Source organism: Octopus sinensis, linkage group LG4, assembly GCF_006345805.1.
Source record: "Octopus sinensis linkage group LG4, ASM634580v1, whole genome shotgun sequence".
Taxonomy (NCBI): Eukaryota; Metazoa; Mollusca; class Cephalopoda; order Octopoda; family Octopodidae; genus Octopus; species Octopus sinensis.
This window is the reverse complement of record NC_043000.1, coordinates 90,034,506-90,052,936: the sequence shown is the minus strand read 5'-3', so window position 1 is coordinate 90,052,936 and position 18,431 is coordinate 90,034,506. Positions and strand designations below refer to the sequence as shown.

The window sequence follows — 18,431 nt, the reverse complement described above, 5'->3', positions numbered from 1 at the left end:
AAGCCATTTAAGAAACACACAAAAACCGTTAGATTCACTTCAACATTTAAATTTAATTTGTCAAAATATTTTTGGCGCTTTGAGACCACGACCTGTTCACTGACAAAATTTCGTGCTGCATCACTTTGTTGTAGTAAAAAGTAGAATCATTAGAGCATGTGACAAAATCCTTGTGGTATTTAGTTACAGCTCTTTCAAATCCTATGAGATTAACTTTACTATTTATCCTTTTGAGGTCAATAAAATAATTTACTAATTTACTAGGTTTGATTTAATATTTTAATAAAATATCCTAGATTTGAATGGAATTATAATAGAAAATACTTTAATATAATTATAACCACATTGTCCAATATGTTCTGTTTTGTTTTTAAGATGCTAAATATATGAAGAAGATTTGGTAGCTATTTCTAGCAAGTCAAGCAACAGCATAAAGGCTTCAGTGAATTGAGTTGGTGCTGGAAAGTAACTATGTTAAAGGTAAAGTCGTCATGAAAAAGGTATTTGGAACAGATGAGATCAAAATACATGAAGGGACATTGCTGTGCTGTAGACTGAACAAACTTTTAGCACCCAAAATAAAACTGACAATGAGGATGGGGAGGAGAAGGAGAAAAGTGGTGGTGATGATGATGATTTTGTCTGATAAAAGCAATAAGAATACAATTACTTTATACATGATTATTATATTCATATCTTAGCTCAGAGTAAGCCATTATATGTAGCATTCATCCGTCTAGAGAGGCCCTTTGACAAAGTACAACACTCTGTAGTCTGACAGTTGCTAAGAAAACTAGGTGTAGATGAATGGTTTATGAGTTGGGTAAGAAGACATTTACAGAAATGCTATCAACAATTTGAGGAATAACAAAGGGTTCAGTGAAGACTTTAGTGTACCAGAAGGCATCCCTCACAGCTCATCCTCATCATCACCACCACACACACACATACATACATTCTTAACTGTTAATGCCGTTTAACATAGTTCTCCAAGCCATAATAAAGGAGTTGCAGACTAGTTGTCCATGGGAAATCCTGTATGCTGATAATCTACTTCTCATAGCTGAATCTGTTTAAGATTTAGAAAACCAAACATGCCAGCCCAGCCTAGAATTAAGAGGATTTGAAATAAACTTAGCAAATATGAAAGTTTTAATTAGAAGGGATGAAGAGAGGACTTTACTGCTAGCAGAGAAGTGGCTGTGGTTAACTTGCAGAAAAGAAGTAAATAAGAATTTCATACAAGAGGTGTAGTCGGATCATAGATAGGTTGACAGAGATAACAGACCTGTTATGTAGATGTGAAGGAATAGTTTTCAGTAAAAGCACCTGTGAAATTAAGTTTGATGATTAGAAAGCTTACTATAATTAGTTGATAGCTTCAGTTACCTAGATAGCATAGTCAGCAGAGAAAGTGGGTGTTTTGAAAGCATAGTTGTCTGACTAAGAATAAGTTGGAAAATAATACAGGGAGCAGTTACCTCTTTTGTCAATAAAAGGGTTCTCTATAAGAGTGAAGGGCAAACTGATACTCGAGTACAAAGAGTGATGCTTCATAATAGTAAAACATGGGTGTCAAATGTGGAAGATGTGAGGAGACCGGAAAGAAAGAGAAGATTAATGTTATCATACATGAATGACAGAACATATGTGAGCTGAGAGAAAATTTGGGTACAGGAAAAAATAAATGCAGCGTGCAAAAGTTAACTCACATTGGTATGGACATGCGATATGTGAGGAGAATAGCAGTTGAGTTAAGAAATGCCAAGTAATTCAGAGCTGTATAAAATATATTTGGAGGTGTAATTAAGCATGAGATATATCTAACACATGACATAATTTAAAAGTGAAGCCCTTAAACAAGTATGTACATTCAGATTCAGATACATGCACATGCCCACATGTTCATGAACACTTAAACACATTTGTTCACAATTTAAAAGAAAACATACCCGCACATTTTCAGCTAACCTCCGAGCCATTTCTGATGAGTTTTGATAACGAATCATTGGACATTTCTTTAGAGAAAGAAGCACTGAAGTCAAACCTTGCACAGTTCTGGAAAGGGATTTCGGTAACCATGTTGTGCAACCCTGAATACAAAGGTTAAAAAAAAAAATTACATCTTAAAATTAGCTCCATGAAAAATATAATAAATACTAAGATGTTATTTCCATACAAAGTATATATATATAAAACCTTGTGTAGTGGAGTAATAATCTAAGTGGTTCATAGACCATTTGGGGTCTATTTCTAGCAGACTGGTGTTGTAATCATTCAACACCCTTATTATAATTTTAATATAAAATAACCATTATGGTATTTTTAGTATGCTGGTCACTAATAAATCATTAAATAATGATTTTATCCTAATTACATTAATATATATATATATATATATATATCAAGATGATCAACAGGAATACACATATATTAAAATTAATATTCAATTAATATTCAGCAGTATCAGTGTAAAGCAGTGTGTAGGCATAGGCAAACTTTAGGTTAATTAAAATATATTTGTGACATATTTCAACTTCCAAAGTCTAGAGTTACCTCTCTTTAGTATTTCCCATTGATAACAGCCAAAGAGCTAGAAATGTGTCAAGGAATCTGATGGGGGGGGGGGCACTGGACAGATATGGTGTTTTCACACCTTTTTACCATATAAGAACTTTTTCTCCATAGTAACTGCCATGAATTAAGAGTGACAAGCTGACAGAATCATTACCATGCCAAACAAAATGAATAATGCATAATGACAAATTCATTGTGTTCTGAGTTCAAATGCTGCTAATGTCAACTTTGCCTTTCAACCTTTCAGGGTTGACAAAATAGTATCAGTTGACCACTAGGGGCAATGTAATTGACTATCTCTTTTCCTCAATTGCTGGCCTTATGGAAAAATTAGACCAAATTATTAAGCTTTACACAAGTATTGTTTGTTCCTTCTCGAGCCATGCCTGGCTCATAAGGGCTAGTTTCCTGGTTTCTTTGGCATATAGGTTCCCCACCTAGAAAGGACGCCGGTCCATCATAGGTGAGCCGCAAGATGCAGGAGGAAAGAGTGAGAGAAAGTTGTGGAGAAAGAGTCAGCAGCAGAAGTTCGCCATTACCTTCTGCCGGAGCCGCATGGAGCTTAGGTGTTTCGCTCATAAACACACACATCGCCTGATCTGAGATTCAAACTCGCGATCCCTCAACTGCGAGTCCACTGCTCTAACCACTAGGCCATGTACCTCCACGTTTTACACAAGTATTGAGTAATATATTCTCTATTATAAGAAAATATAATGATATTCATATATATATATATATATATATATATATATATTCAAATTTTTGTTCCTGTCGAATCTTATCCATTATTTTTGTGGCTCTCTAATGCGCTGAATCTTCACCCTAGGTGTAGATTCCTTACGTGTATAATTTTACACTATCGTATAATTAATATATAGTCTTTTTGACAAATTTTTTGCACGTTAGACCACTGGAAATGTAAATTTTGATTGAATATTTTAAATTTAATTAAATTCCATTTCCCTTTTGATATGATATATATATATATATATATATATATATATTAATAAATATAAGGGCAGCAAAAAATTCTCCGCTACCAGCGGTCCAGCGAGAAAGAAAAGATAGTCAAAGACTATATAGTATATTTATATATATATATATCATACACACACATACATATGTATATACAATGCAGATGGTTTGTTCATCACAATACAATCATGGCTGAATATAGCTTGGTTGTGCATCTTACCTGACAACATCCTACAATGTTTAGAGAAAATAGATGTGGATTCACAGCAATATAATCGCCATAAAATTCCTGAAAGAAGACAAAAATCCCCAATTAGCTGACATTATATATATATATATATATATATATATATATATATATATATATATATATATATATATATATATTTGTATGTATGAATAATATTTTCAAAAGGATAATGATCTAAATATACACTATAATCATCACCATTTTATTTGAAATTTTTGTGAAACTTATGTATCCTGAGGAAAAGAAATATCTTGTATCATGAAAACTCTGCACAAAACATTGAATGCTTTCCTCTCTTCACAGTAACGTAACATATCTTAATTCTTTGGTTTCTATCATTAATGAATATCATTATTTGATTGAATGATATAGTTAGGGTAGTTATTCAGAGATAGGTAAAAGTGTAGCGAATGGTTAGGTATACATTATAACAATGATTTTCAACATTTTCCTGACTAAGCACTCCTATCTTGTTTGCTTTATGCTCATTTTATCATGCTAGCATATTAGATGAAAATATTACTGAGGCATTGTTTTTCAGCAGGATTTCCTTTCTGCTGCTAGCCCTTAGTTGTTTTTCATGTAAGGGGTCTATTATTTCCCACATCTTTCATTGCTCAAACAGCACAATATCCTGTCTTTTGTTTTTTACTAGCATAATGTATCTAAGCCTATGTTATCTAATACACCCTTCCATTTTTTTTCAAGTCAGTAAGAAGTAACATGAAGGAGATATAGCAGTGTGGTCTTGTTGAAGCTTACACATTGAATATTATCCTATGTTTTAAAGTTGGTAGAATTTGACTTGAGGGAGATTTAATTTCTTACAAGTGAGTCAATGTGTGTGCATGCATGTGTGTCTGTGTGTGTCCATGAATGTATGCAAGGATGGATAAATAAACAGATGTGTGCATGGATAACATTTGTCTAAAAACGTTTCACAAAAATAAACAAAGCAAAAAATAAATAAATAAAGAAAGAACTGACCTGCACTTCACGAACAACTTCATGATCATCGGCTTCTGCTAAGACTTTCACATCCTGCTTACTGATTACATTGCTGAAATCTAAACGAAGGTAAAACTGATTAGAAGAGTGCAACAGTAATGAATGAATGAAAATATACAATCATACAAGCACAGGTGTGGTTAAGAAGCTTGCATCTCAACCATATGGTTTCAGGTTCAGTCCCATTGTATGGCACATTAAGCAAGTGACTTCTACTATGGCCCCCAACTCACTAAAAACTTAGTCACTGAATTTGGTAGATGGACACTAAAAGAAACCTGTCATATGTGTATGTACAAGGTCTGATCAATAAGTATCCGGACTGTTGCCTTAGTAACAAAGCTAAAGCATGCAGAGTAAAGCTGCTTGGCAAAGATTGACCTTGAACTCTGCTGTACTTGTACACAAAGTTTTAACATTCTAGCTCACTTCTGCTGTTTGTAGCAGTGCTTGGAAGGAAGGTGTGTAGCATGTGATCGTCACATTAACCATGACAGAGAAAGTTGTCATGGCGATACCTACTCAGAGGCCTATGCAAAGTTGCAGAAAGGATATGCAGAGGAGTGTATCAGCCACACACAAGTATACGAATGGATCAGATATTTCCAAATGACCAAAAAAATTTCGATAGTGTTGAATGTTCTGGGAGACCCACAACCAGCAGAACTGAGAAAAACATCACAAATGTGCATGCAGCTGTGAGGACAAAATCGTCGATGTTCAGATTAGTTACGGTTCAGTTCAGTCCATTATTACTGAAGATTTGGGTATGAGACGCATGTCTGCCAAGTTTGTACCAAAACTGCTTTCAACTGACCAAAAAGACACTCAGGTTTCATTTGCACAAGACATCTTTGATTGTGTCCAGAACGATGAAACTGTTTGAAAACTTTGCATATGCCTCTGAGCAGGTATCGCCAAGCTTTTGGTAAAATTTGATGCAGATTCTCTGCTTAACTTTCTCTGTTATGGTCAATGTGACGATCACACACTACATACCTTTCTTCCAAGCACTGCTGTAAACAGCGCAAGTGAGCTAGACCATTAAAACGTTGTGCACAAGTACAGCAGAGTTCAAGATCAAAGTGTGCCAAGTGGCTTTACTCTGCATGCTTTAGCTTCGTTACTGTGGCAACAGTCCGGATACTTATTGATCAGACTATGTATATGTGTATGTTTGTGTCTCATCTTGACATAACACAATAGTTGTAAATGAGAATCAGTATCATATAGGCAATTTTGCTAATTTTCAGTATTCAAACACTCTTAAGTCAGTAAGCTGGCAGAACTGTTAGCATGCTGGCCAAAATACTCAATGGCATTTTGTCCATTTTAATGTTCTGAGTACAAATTTCACCAAGGTTGACTTTGCCTTTCATCCTTTTGGGTTCAATAAAATAAGTACTAATTGAGCACTAGGGTTGGTATAGTTGATTCACTCTTCTCCTGAAATTGCTGGCATTGTGCCAAAATTTGAAACCAATATTCAAACACCAATGTTTAGTACTGACACTACTTAGTAACAAACTATAAAACTCTGCAGTTATTACTTACAGTTAGGTGCACTTGGCCATTTAGAAATAGGTATTTTGTCCAGAGATATGGAACAATGGTAGTTGCTTAGTATTCTAGTAACTAAGCCAATTGTACACATGGAGAATTTCTAAGAGACACAAAATACCTGTATTTGGATATGAACTCATTACACAAGGTTCAGGCATCAGATATTGTATCTACTTAGCTGTTTAGCTTCCTTTGTGCTCCCACCCCATGCCTCTCAGTACAAGCTGCAAACTTATAGCTGGTTGCACCAGTTTTGGGTGGAGAGTGCAATATATTTTTGAAAAAACTCTTCTAACTAAGGTCCAAGTACATCCCTTTTTAACTCATACAATTGGCAGTACAATATGATTGGTTTTTTTGACACCCTTTCATATCACAGTTTTCGGTGTCTTAGTCATGCCAGGCACCAAGCTGGTATCTATATTTGGCCTGTGAAGGTGACCTAGAGTAGCCCAAGAATGAGATGGCTGGACAATATCTATAGTGATTGTTTCTGATAGGACTCTATGGAGGAGCTGCCTAAGGACTCTACCCCAAGATGGGTGGAAGGAGAGTTATTTAGTCTCTAACAGTACATTCCCCAAAGGAATTTAATAAATTAAAGATGTTAAGGAATGGCTCCTTATTTTACATTCTTAGTCATTTGCACTGTCCTATAAATGATAGTAATGATTAAGTCCATCACATACAGACATAAAACCTTCAAGTTTCATGTCATATACAGACATGAAATTTGAAATGAAATATTGTAATGTTCATGCCTTTCTGAGATGCGTTAAGTAAAAGCAAGCAAAGTAATGTTTTTTTTTTCATCTAAGTTCCAAGCTGAGGTATTACTAACATTTTATCTTGCTCTAAAATTAAAATAACTTTCATAATTGTTTTATTTTTTTAACACAAGCACATCATATCAGATTGATAATTCATAGACTACTAAAACATTTATAATTTGTGTCAAACAACAGTGATGGATGTGGTTGATTGTCAGGACTACATTGTAAAAATCAATGAATAGCCAATGCTTGGTAAGATGTAAGAGAATTATTATTGATGAGTTAAAATAAGGAGACAGATGGTGTATATACACACACACACATATATATATAATATCTATACATCACCATCATCATGTATACATCTTCATTATATGCATATATCATCATCATTTAATACCCATTTTTCATGCCAGCTTGGGTCGGATGGCTCAACAAGATCTAACAAGTTGGACCACCTCGCAGTACCCCAACATCTGCTTTGCCATAGTGTTTATGGCTGGATGCCCTTCTTAAAGCCAATCTCTTTACAACATGTACTGGGTGTTTTTTCTACGGCACTAACATTAGTGAAGTTATCTAGCAACATGCAAGACTATGGTTCTAAAGGGATTCCTACACACATACACACACACACACATCAAGCATTGTCACTTTTGAAGAGATTTTGATGTTGACAATATTAGCCATTCTGCAGATGGTTGAGTTAATATGATACAGGACAACAAGTCAAAAGACCAGTAATGCATTTACTGTCATCAATACTGTCTCTGGCCTAGACATCAAGTTGTCCGTGGCCCAGTCCCACTATCAAAAATAGGTGCTGCAGTTCAAAGTCAAGTTAATATGAAACTACTGTAAAGAGCACAAGCTAAAAGAACTGACCATGAACATTGGAACATCTATGAAAGCGGGAAAAAAAAATCACTTAAGTTTTATTTTCTGAGTAGATATAAAATATATAAAACAATGGCTAAGTTGGGTTTTTTTTATATATCCAGATATATTCAATAAATCAATATTCACAGCAAAGCTGCAGTTGGCCAAGTCAATACAATGACTGACATGTGACAAAAATTTAGCTGATTCATGTCATCAATAGCACTTGACTGCCTCCATGGCTAACACTTGCACTTGCTAGTCCTATTCACCTAGATGTAAATACATAATATGAGTAGGAATATTTCACTGCTATACATACACACAGTTCCGTATTTCTTTTAAGAGTCTTCTCCTGTTGATGAGAAGTTAGTCCAGTACTGAAGCTCAAAGTGAAGTCACCAACTGATTGAGTCTTGTTTATACAACATAAAAATGTAAAATATAACAGTAGGTATATTATAATTTATAATCTCCTGCTTTATTAAAAACCTAAAATTAATTGTTGCTATTAAGATTATAATTTTCCAAACAATTTCAGTTGTAGAGTGTCATCATTGCCATTGCTTTCATGTGTATTATTCCATACTTAAATGGGTCAGATAGAATTTGTTGAGGCAGATTTTTTATGGCTTGATGCCTTTCCTGTCCAACCTGATTTCAAACAAAGTAGCATTTTCCTATAGCTGAATGTGTTTCCACAGAAGATTGGAAACAAATGACACTGCTTATATGATAGTGATGCCTGTTTACAACTGTCACATGATGTCAAGACCATGAACACACAAACACATATACACACATACGTGTGTGTGTGTGTGTGTCGTTCTTTCAGATTCTATCTACGAAATCCACTCACAATAGTTTGATGGACCAAGGCTGAAACCATGAATGAATCTGATATCATGTGGCTGAGAAGCAAGCTTCTTCCCAACACAATATTTATAACAACATGAAAGCAGTGAGTTGGCAGAATCATTAGCATGCTGGGCAAAATGCTTAGTGGCATTTCGTCCATCCTTACATTCTGAGTTCAAATTCTGCTGAGGTTGACTTTGCCTTTCATCCTTTTGGGGTCAATAAAATAAATACTATTTGAGCATTGGGGTTGATGTAATTGACTTACTCCGCTCCACCAAAGTTACTGGCTCTTGTGCCAAAATTTGAAACCAATATTTATATCAACACACTGTCGTGATCAATTCCATCTCTGATTGTCATTAAATGTATATTCTTGTATATCTGCATGAACCTAAGTCTTGGATCATGTATATATACATACATAAATATATATATATACATACATAAATATATATATATATATATATATATATATATCCAAGAAAAAGACATCAAACAGTTGATCCAACTGACTCAGTGAAAGAATATAAATGTGTAAACACTCTAAAATTGGTGTCAAAATTCCCGGTTTTTGCTTTAAAATGATAAAATGATAATTGATTCAACTAATGTTAAAAATTCAGAACAAACAATAAGAAGACAACTTACAAATATAATATAAACCATATTTGGGGAGATGTAGTTCTTGGGAAAGTTGCTGGACATTTTCTTTAGTTGGTCGTAGAAAACAAATGCATTTCAGGTGTTTCATAGTTTCTCTGGAAGAGGCGTCAATGCGTTCAAATAAATAGACTTCCTTTTGTAAAATCTCAGATTGGGCAAAAACCATACTCACAATTGGTGTCTAACATGGAAAAAGAGAAAAATAGATTCAAATGGAATAAAACAATTAGTTATAAGCTGTATATACATGAACACATATATGTTTGTTTGTGTGTGTATGTGTGTGTGAGAGAGAGAGAGAGAGACTCATTTAGGGAATATTAATTCTTGAGGAACATTCCTTAAAGCTATTAATAACAGCAAGCAAATACTGGATTGAAAAACGTTTTTGGTTAGAAGTTAAAAGCACCCTTCAACTTTTTCTATATAGCACTAGACAATACAAACAACTATCAGACCTGCAGGCTGGAAGCATACAGCTTCTTGACTGATGGAGGTAAATAAATAGTCTCAGTCAGTTTGGTAGTGATAAAAACAACCAAAACAAAAAAAAAAACATTATTTACATTTGACGGATATTTGTCCTCATCTTGTTTGTTGTTAACACAATGTTTCGGCTGATATACCCTCCAGCTTTCATCAGGTGTCTTGGGGAAATTTCAAACCTGGGTTCTCATTCCTATGGTATTTTTCCATGTTATTATCATTATTATTATTATTATTATTATTATTATTCAGGTCACTGCCTGGAATCGAACTTGGAATCTTGAGGTTAGTAGCCTGTTCTCTTAACCACTATGCCATATGTCCGTGGGCATACAGCATAGTAAATAATGTAAATAATGTACATAATTCCTCATCTCTTAAATATAAATGAGAGGGTAAAAAAGAGTTGCTTCCACTTGTATGATTTCAGCTGTGGCCAAAATGGGTCAGCCTGTGTACACTTTTCCCATTCTCTAGTCTGCGAATAGGGAAGACCAGGACTTCTAAAATCATTTCAGGGTTACCCCCACTTTGTGACCAGTGCTAACAATAGCTAAGAAGCTTGAAATACATTCATCAGTCCACAAGGTGTGCTGTGAAATGGACTGCTTGTGTTTGAAAACTTGTTGCCTAAAGTGAGAATTTTCTCCATGGTAAACCTCGGTGAAAATGGCCTTTTCACAGGTTAGATATGTCCCAGGCATTTTTAAATTGATCTAAAACCTTGTATATTCCACAACACTGCTCCATGTATTTGCTATAATATATATATATATATATATATATATATATATATATATTACAAATTATAAGTAGTGCTTGTGTTGTAAGCATTATTGATACTCCATGTATTTTTTTTGTTTGCTGGTTTGCTGCAGAACAGCATTTTGGGGATGACTCCGTCATAGCACTGGGTGTTAAAACACCTGAAAGTCATAGACAGGTGAAACAACATGCACCCAGTCCCATTCAGGAGTGATGGATGCTGATATTTCACCATTTTTGTGGCTTATCAACATCAGATGCCTGAATCGAACCAGGGGTGAACTGAATTGCCAGTCTATGACTTTATACAAATAGTGTAAGAACCATTTGCTGCTATGCCACTGTGATGCATATGTAAGATTAAATTCAGTTACGAATTATAAGTAGTGCTAATGTTGTAAACATTACTGACCATACTTACTCAATGTATGTGTTTCGCTTATTCACCACTTTGCTGTGGCAGAGTAGTTTGGAGACAACTCCCCCAAAGTGCTATACTGTAGCAAAGCAATAAACAAACAAAACCCATACACTGAGTATATGCAGTTGATAATATGTGTGTGTGTAAATAAATAATATATATATATATTATATATATATAATATATATATATATATATATATAGTGGAGGCGCAATGGCCCAGTGATTAGGGCAGCGGACTCGCGGTTTCGATTCCAAGACCGGGCATTGTGAGTGTTTATTGAGCGAAAACACCTAAAAGCTCCACGAGGCTCCGGCAGGGGGTGGTGGTGATCCCTGCTGTACTCTTTCACCACAACTTTCTCTCACTCTTACTTCCTGTTTCTGTTGTACCTGTATTTCAAGGGGCCGGCCTTGTCACTCTCTGTGTCACGCTGAATATCCCCGAGAACTACATTAAGGGTGCACGTGTCTGTGGAGTGCTCAGCCACTTACACGTTAATTTCACGAGCAGGCTGTTCCGTTGATTCGGATCAACTGGAACCCTCATCGTTGTAACCGACGGAGTGCTTCCACATATATATATACATACATACATATACATGCATATATGGGTACAGGATGTCACCAACGGTGCAAATAACACACATGAGAAATAGATACAAGATGGGGACAGTAATTACAAGACAAAAGTGAGTGAAATATGTAAACAACAAGAGAAAAATGGAAAACAGGACAAATTAACACAGAAAAAGGTTCCTTCATCAGTCACCAGCTGTCTATCTACTCTTCATTTCGAGCAATCAAATGACGATATGAGTCTTCAAAGACAGTAGCTCACATAAATTCTAAAACAATGGAGATATACAAAGAAACTGAATGAAAACAGACATGAAGGGTCATTAGACCAGAATGAAAGGAGTGAATGCTGGGAGAGACATTTTTTTGAAAAGAGAAAAGATAGAAGAGAGAGAGAAAAAACGTCCAGTTGTTTAGACATCCGAGCAGGAAAAGGAAGATGGTCTTGGAGTGGTTGGCATTAAGAAGGGCATCCAGCTGTAGAAACCAAGCCAAATCAGACTGGTGCCTTGTACAGCTCTCCAGCTTACCAGTTCTAGTCAAACTGTTTAACCTATGACAACATGGAAAACGGACATTAAATGATGGTGATGATGATATGCAGACATCTCCAACGTAAATAGACACCATCATCTGGGTGATTTATTCTCAGAAACAAAGTAATGTCATTTGATGCATTCAAATATATAATCGGGTATTTAGTAGAGATGCCTTGTGCTTAAAACATTAAAATGGTTTAATGAGTGGTGTCTGTTTACTTTTGAATAAAAGTGACTAAGGGTGCAAGTCAGCACAGAGCATTGCTAGAAATAAGAGTCAAAACAACACTTAGCCATGAACAGAACATTTTCTGTTTGACAGAGCACTTTCTAATCACTGACAAGGGAGATAGCCTTCCTACATCGAGCAAGGGTGTCAGATTGGCATCAGTTATTTTGACTTATTTGAGGAATGCTGGTGCTGACTTGCACCCTTAGTCACTTTTAGTGACGATTGTATATATGTGTGCGTGTGTGTATGTGTGTGCACGCAATGGATTCTCTAGTCAAGAGGGTTCAGTAAAATAAAGTGATAATCATGTTCTATGGGACATCCATGTGTCTCTTGAGGCCTGCTGGTCCCTTGCAAACCTTTTGGTAAATGGAACAAGTTTAAGATTCAGTATATATATATATATATATATATATATATATATATATATATGTGCGTGTGTATATATATTTATATAAGAGAACAAAGTATAAGTACGCCGCTATATATATATATATATATAATATAAAATACAAAATGGGACAAGAACGCAAAACATCCAGACAACTAGGTGATACAAAAAGGGACAACAAAACATCCGGATAGACGATACAAAAAAAAACAAGGATGGGTCATTTGAAGCTTTTTATCCTCAGTCAAGAACCGGATAATCCTCACAATTTCTGCTCATTAATCTTGAGATTGCTCCAATCTGGCCAGCCCCAAGGAAAAACTAAGCTAAGAGCATTAGATTCTTTGGAAAAAAGCATCGAATGTATACAAAAACAAGGACAGAAAAACAGACGATGTTACACGAATATAAATACAAAAATACAATAAAGATAATAATAACAGGATATAACAACAGGTGTCTTTTGACTGGAGACGTATTGAATTCAGCTGGCGTGTGAGGAAATGAAGCCTTACAGTAGAGATACAAAACTTTCACGAACATAGGGAAGAATATCGATGTAGCAGTGACCACAGTCAAATGCAAAAAGAGGGCTAGCAGTCTAGCCTCTTGTCCTGTGGTATATGTTTTATCGTATATTAAATTTTTTCTATATGGTATAATTTTGATTTTATCATTGTTATTTCATTGTTGAATTGATAAAAGGTGGTCCTTCTCTAATTTATATATATATAAGCAGGGGAGGGTGCACTGAAAGTGTAGCTGCTAGAATAAGAATAGCCTGGGCTAAGTTCAGAGAGCTCTTACTTCTACTGGTGACAAAGGCCTCTTACTCAGAGTAAAAGGTAGACTTTACGACATATGTGTACGAACAGCCATGCTACATGGCAGTGAAACATGGGCTGTGACTGCTGAGGACATGTGTAAGCTCGCAAGGAATGAAGCCAGCATGCTCCGATGGATGTGTAATGTCAGTGTGCATACTCGACAGAGTGTTAGTGCTTTGAGAGAAAGGTTGGACCTAAGAAGCATCAGATGTGGTGTGCAAGAGAGACGACTGTGCTGGTATGGTCATGTGGCAAGAATGGATGTGGATAGCTGTGTGAAAAAGTGCCACACCCTAGCAGTTGAGGGAACCTGTGGAAGAGGTAGACCCAGGAAGACCTGGGATGAGGTGGTGAAGCATGACCTTCAAACATTGGGACTCACCGAGGCAATGACTAGTGACTAGGACCTCTGGAAATATGCTATGCTTGAGAAGACTTGGCAAGTGCAAGTGAGACCATAATCTTCTAGGCTAGAGCAAGTGAGACCATAACCTTGTGGCCTATGCCAGGGGTGTAACCAGTCCACTTATGCGCACCTTTCCTTCACTGGACACTAAACTCTTCTTGCAAAGACCAGTTGAGGCAAGTGAAATCGAAATCAAACTCGATTGAGAAGACCTGTTGAGGCAAGTGAAATCAAAATCAAACTTGGTGACTGTCATCGGTTGCTAGAGGAGTGCTAAGAGTACCAAACAAGTGAGATCATTGCCAGAGCAACAAGCTGGCCTTCGTGCCAATGGCACGTTAAAAACACCATTCGAGCATGATTGTTACCTGCGTCGCCTTACTAGCACCTGTGCTGGTGGCACGTGAAAAAAACATTCGAGCAAGATTGTTGCCAGTGCCGCTGGACTGGCTCCTGTGCAGGTGGCATATAAAAGGCACCATTTGAGCATGGCTGTTGCCAGTACCACCTAACTGGCCCTCGTGCTGGTGGCATGTAAAAGCACCCACTACACTCTTGGAGTGGTTGGCATTAGGAAGGGCATCAAGCTGTAGAAACTCTGCTAGATCAGATTGAAAAATATAAGCCTCAACTTAACCTTCCTAACATTCTTATACAAAGAAACTCATCTCATTGAAAAAAAGAAAAAAATATAAGGCGATTATCTCCCTTATACCGGAAGAAATCCCTGATTACCACTCCCTGCCTGGAACTCTTCTTTGCACTACATAACGAAGACATGACACGATGTAGGTAAAGAAATTTGAAAAGTTTACACGAAACTGGTTATTTCTCCAAAAACTATGTTACTATACACAAAATTTTATAACATTTTTCTAACATAATGACTTAAATATATTCTTTAACCTTATAAAACAAGCCTTCTGTAGTTTTTTTCACTCTTTTCTATTTTTTATACGTCCAACCACGTGCTTTCACACACCAACTTTCTCACCTATATACATATATATACATATCTATATATAAAAATATATATATATATATATACAAATTGAGATAGGGGTTGTAAATGCAACCCTCCATGGGATAACATATATCCAATATACTGCTAGTGAAGTATCCAACAAAGTTAATACATAAATGTTAATGATTGCGATGTAATCAATTCATTTACTGTATTATATGGGCAAAGGTAAAATGATTTACCACAAATTACTAATACAAGATAAGAAAATGAAGAAATACATCTAAATCAAATATCAATTACCAGATAATACTCAATCACATACTTTATTAAACCACCACATAAGAGACTGTAAGGTTAGATATAAAAAGCAGAACAAATCAGTGTACATAAAGGAATGTACATAAAAAAGTGTACATAAAAAAGTAATGTTGTATAATAAGTAGAATATATATAAAAGAGAATATAAATATAAGTAAATATAAATATAAGTATAGGTTACATCTTACAGCTGTTTCAGCCATGTAGATAAGTATGTCTCATTTTACCAATATTAGCCCTTTATGGTAGGTCAATATATAGATATAAATGAGACATTTACAAAAATATCATAAGGCCTCTTCGGAGATTATGTAATATAAATCAGTCTACATATATACCCACATGGGTGTGGGTGCATACCCATAATACAACATATACATATGAGTGCATATACTCACACTCTTATACATATAAAAATATACATATACATAATGATATAAGTAAATAATATAAATTAGTAAACATATATATGTGTTCTACATCCAATGTCTCAGTTTTTCGACTCAATATTGTGATAATAAACATACACAAATTAGTACCTAGATGCAAATATACATAGTCAATAGTACATTATATTGCTTCATACTAATTTCTAAAGTGTCATTAAAGTTAGCATCATTATCGTTGTCAATATCATTAATGTTATCATTATTATCATTCATAATATTATTAATAATGCTTACATTAGGATCCAGAGCGGTATATATTTATGTCCGGGTTCCAGTTGGTAATTTTCCTTATGACATAAATACACTATTGGATTTGAATCCAATAGTGTATTTATGTCATAAGGAAAATTACTAACTGGAACCCGGACATATATAATTTTATCCTGTCTATCCTCATGAGTGAGTCATCACCGTATTGCACTTTAGTGTAAATAAACTGTGGTGGTGAGGTCCTGGAATGGCCATAAATATATGTCAAAGTGAAATTTGACCTGTGAAGTCTGCTTATTATGAACTTTTGGACATACTTGTGTGAGGGGAGTAAAAAAATTTTTCAAGCTGAATGTGAATTTGTCCTGTGGAAGTCTGTTTACTTATGAACTTTGGACGTACTTGCATGAGGGAAACAAAAGACTTTTTACAAATATTTTTTCAAATATTATTTTAAAAAATTTTAATTTTATTTTTAAAAAATATTTTAATCATCTGATAAAACTTCTTTGGTCGGTGGACATTTATTTTATTTTATTTTTTACCTTTACTTATTTTATATTTGTCTATTAGGTATTTTGATAGTTTTTGAATATATAGTCGTTTATATTTAACTTTTTGATAGGCCGGCCATTCTATTTGTATTTTATCCAATTATATACTTTTACTTTCTTTGATTTTATGTATTTGTATTATTATTTTATGTGTTTGGAAACTATGGTGATTTTTAAATCTCTCAATGTGAGAGAAGGACGAGATGGACGCTTCATTTTTATGCTGTTGCCGCATTATGTCGTACGCGAATGAGAGGATTTGCATCCCCAACGTAGAATTTTTGATGTAATACATGTCCTTTAGGTAGTAATTGTGCGCGGCTGAAGAAGGCCATAGACACACATTATGCATTGTTATAAGTCCGTCTAATAAAGGCCCGAAACATATGTACCGCTGAATCCTTGGCATCATGTTTTTATTTTGATTAATTTACTCCACCACCTACACCACCAAACGGTATATACAGGTGCTTACAATTATCAAGTACTCACCCTGAATTTCTATATATAGATATATATATATATATAGACAAACATATATATGTACATATTATATATATATATATACACATGTAAACATATATATATACATATAAACATGTAAACATACATATATGTATATACATACAAACACACACATATATATTTATAGGGAGAATTCACAAAAAAAAAACAAAAGACGAAGATAGGTGGTGTAGACAACAAACAGATGTATTAGTTTAATGCTCAGGAAGTGAAAAAGTCTAAAGTTTTGAGCCTACGCTCTTCCACAGAAAGGAACACAGAAAGAAACAAGGAGAGAAAATAAAGAATGTGTAGTGGCTAGCGATCTATCATGGTGAATGCCAGACAGAGGGGTCAAACAGGAGAGCTAGGAAGAAGGGGAGATAATAAAGTGGTGCTGATCCCAAGACGAGAGCATGCATGTGCATGTGGAAGAGGGCTGGTGACCTTGACGTGTGCATGTGTAGGTGTGGGGCTGGGAAGTGGTCAGTGTTAGTGTGTGCGGGGTGATGTGATGTGGTGTTGTGTGGTATAGTGGTGTATCATGTGGTCGTATGTGTTGTGGTGTGGTGGTATTGGGATGTGGGGAGGCGAGAGTGGGGAAAGCATGCTTGGGGTGCGGGTTAGGCTGAGGGTGGGGAAAAGGTGGGGTATGTGGGAGTGGGTGCAAGACATGGGGTGGGGTGGGGGTGGGATGGGATGGATACAGATATGTATATACATATATATACAGACACATATAATATTTTTTTTATTTATTTTTACTTCACCTAGTTTCAGCTGATAGGCTGTGGCCATGCTGGGGCACTGTGATTTGGTGTTGCTACATAATTTTACTTCACGAATGCTTTTTAGGAATTGACATTTGGTGCATGAGAGAGTTTGATGCACCTGCCTTCATTTGCACCTCCTGCTGCGAAGTTGGTTCATCTGGAACACTTGACAGTAAGAGGTCCAGCTTTCTTTTGAAAACATTTGCATCCACCCCATGCAAGTCTCTCAGGTCCTTCAGGAAGATATTGAAGAGCTGTGGACCTCTGAAGCCCAGGCTATTGCAGTATTTTGTCCAACATCTTAATGGCAAATTTGGAGTCCTTGGCACTATGCAGTGGCACCCAGTTCTAGTATTTGTGTAACTTTTGATGCCAAAGTTTGGGACAAGTCCTTCCAGATGTATATTATGGCAAATATATATACATATATATATATATTATGTATTTATATATATATA

At 35.5% G+C, this 18,431-nt stretch overlaps 1 protein-coding gene across 1 annotated transcript in view; it reads right to left on the bottom strand.

Annotated features, from left to right (window-relative positions):
* LOC115210322 (vacuolar protein sorting-associated protein 45) overlaps positions 1-18,431 on the bottom strand; it is a 53,295-nt gene that overhangs the window by 32,952 nt on the left and 1,912 nt on the right. The window contains exons 2-5 of the mRNA XM_029778848.2: positions 9,538-9,733; positions 4,793-4,872; positions 3,776-3,844; positions 1,953-2,093 (exon numbers count right to left, since the gene is read on the bottom strand). Coding sequence (XP_029634708.1) covers positions 1,953-2,093; positions 3,776-3,844; positions 4,793-4,872; positions 9,538-9,733 — 486 coding nt within the window. The remainder of the gene's footprint in view (positions 1-1,952; positions 2,094-3,775; positions 3,845-4,792; positions 4,873-9,537; positions 9,734-18,431) is intronic.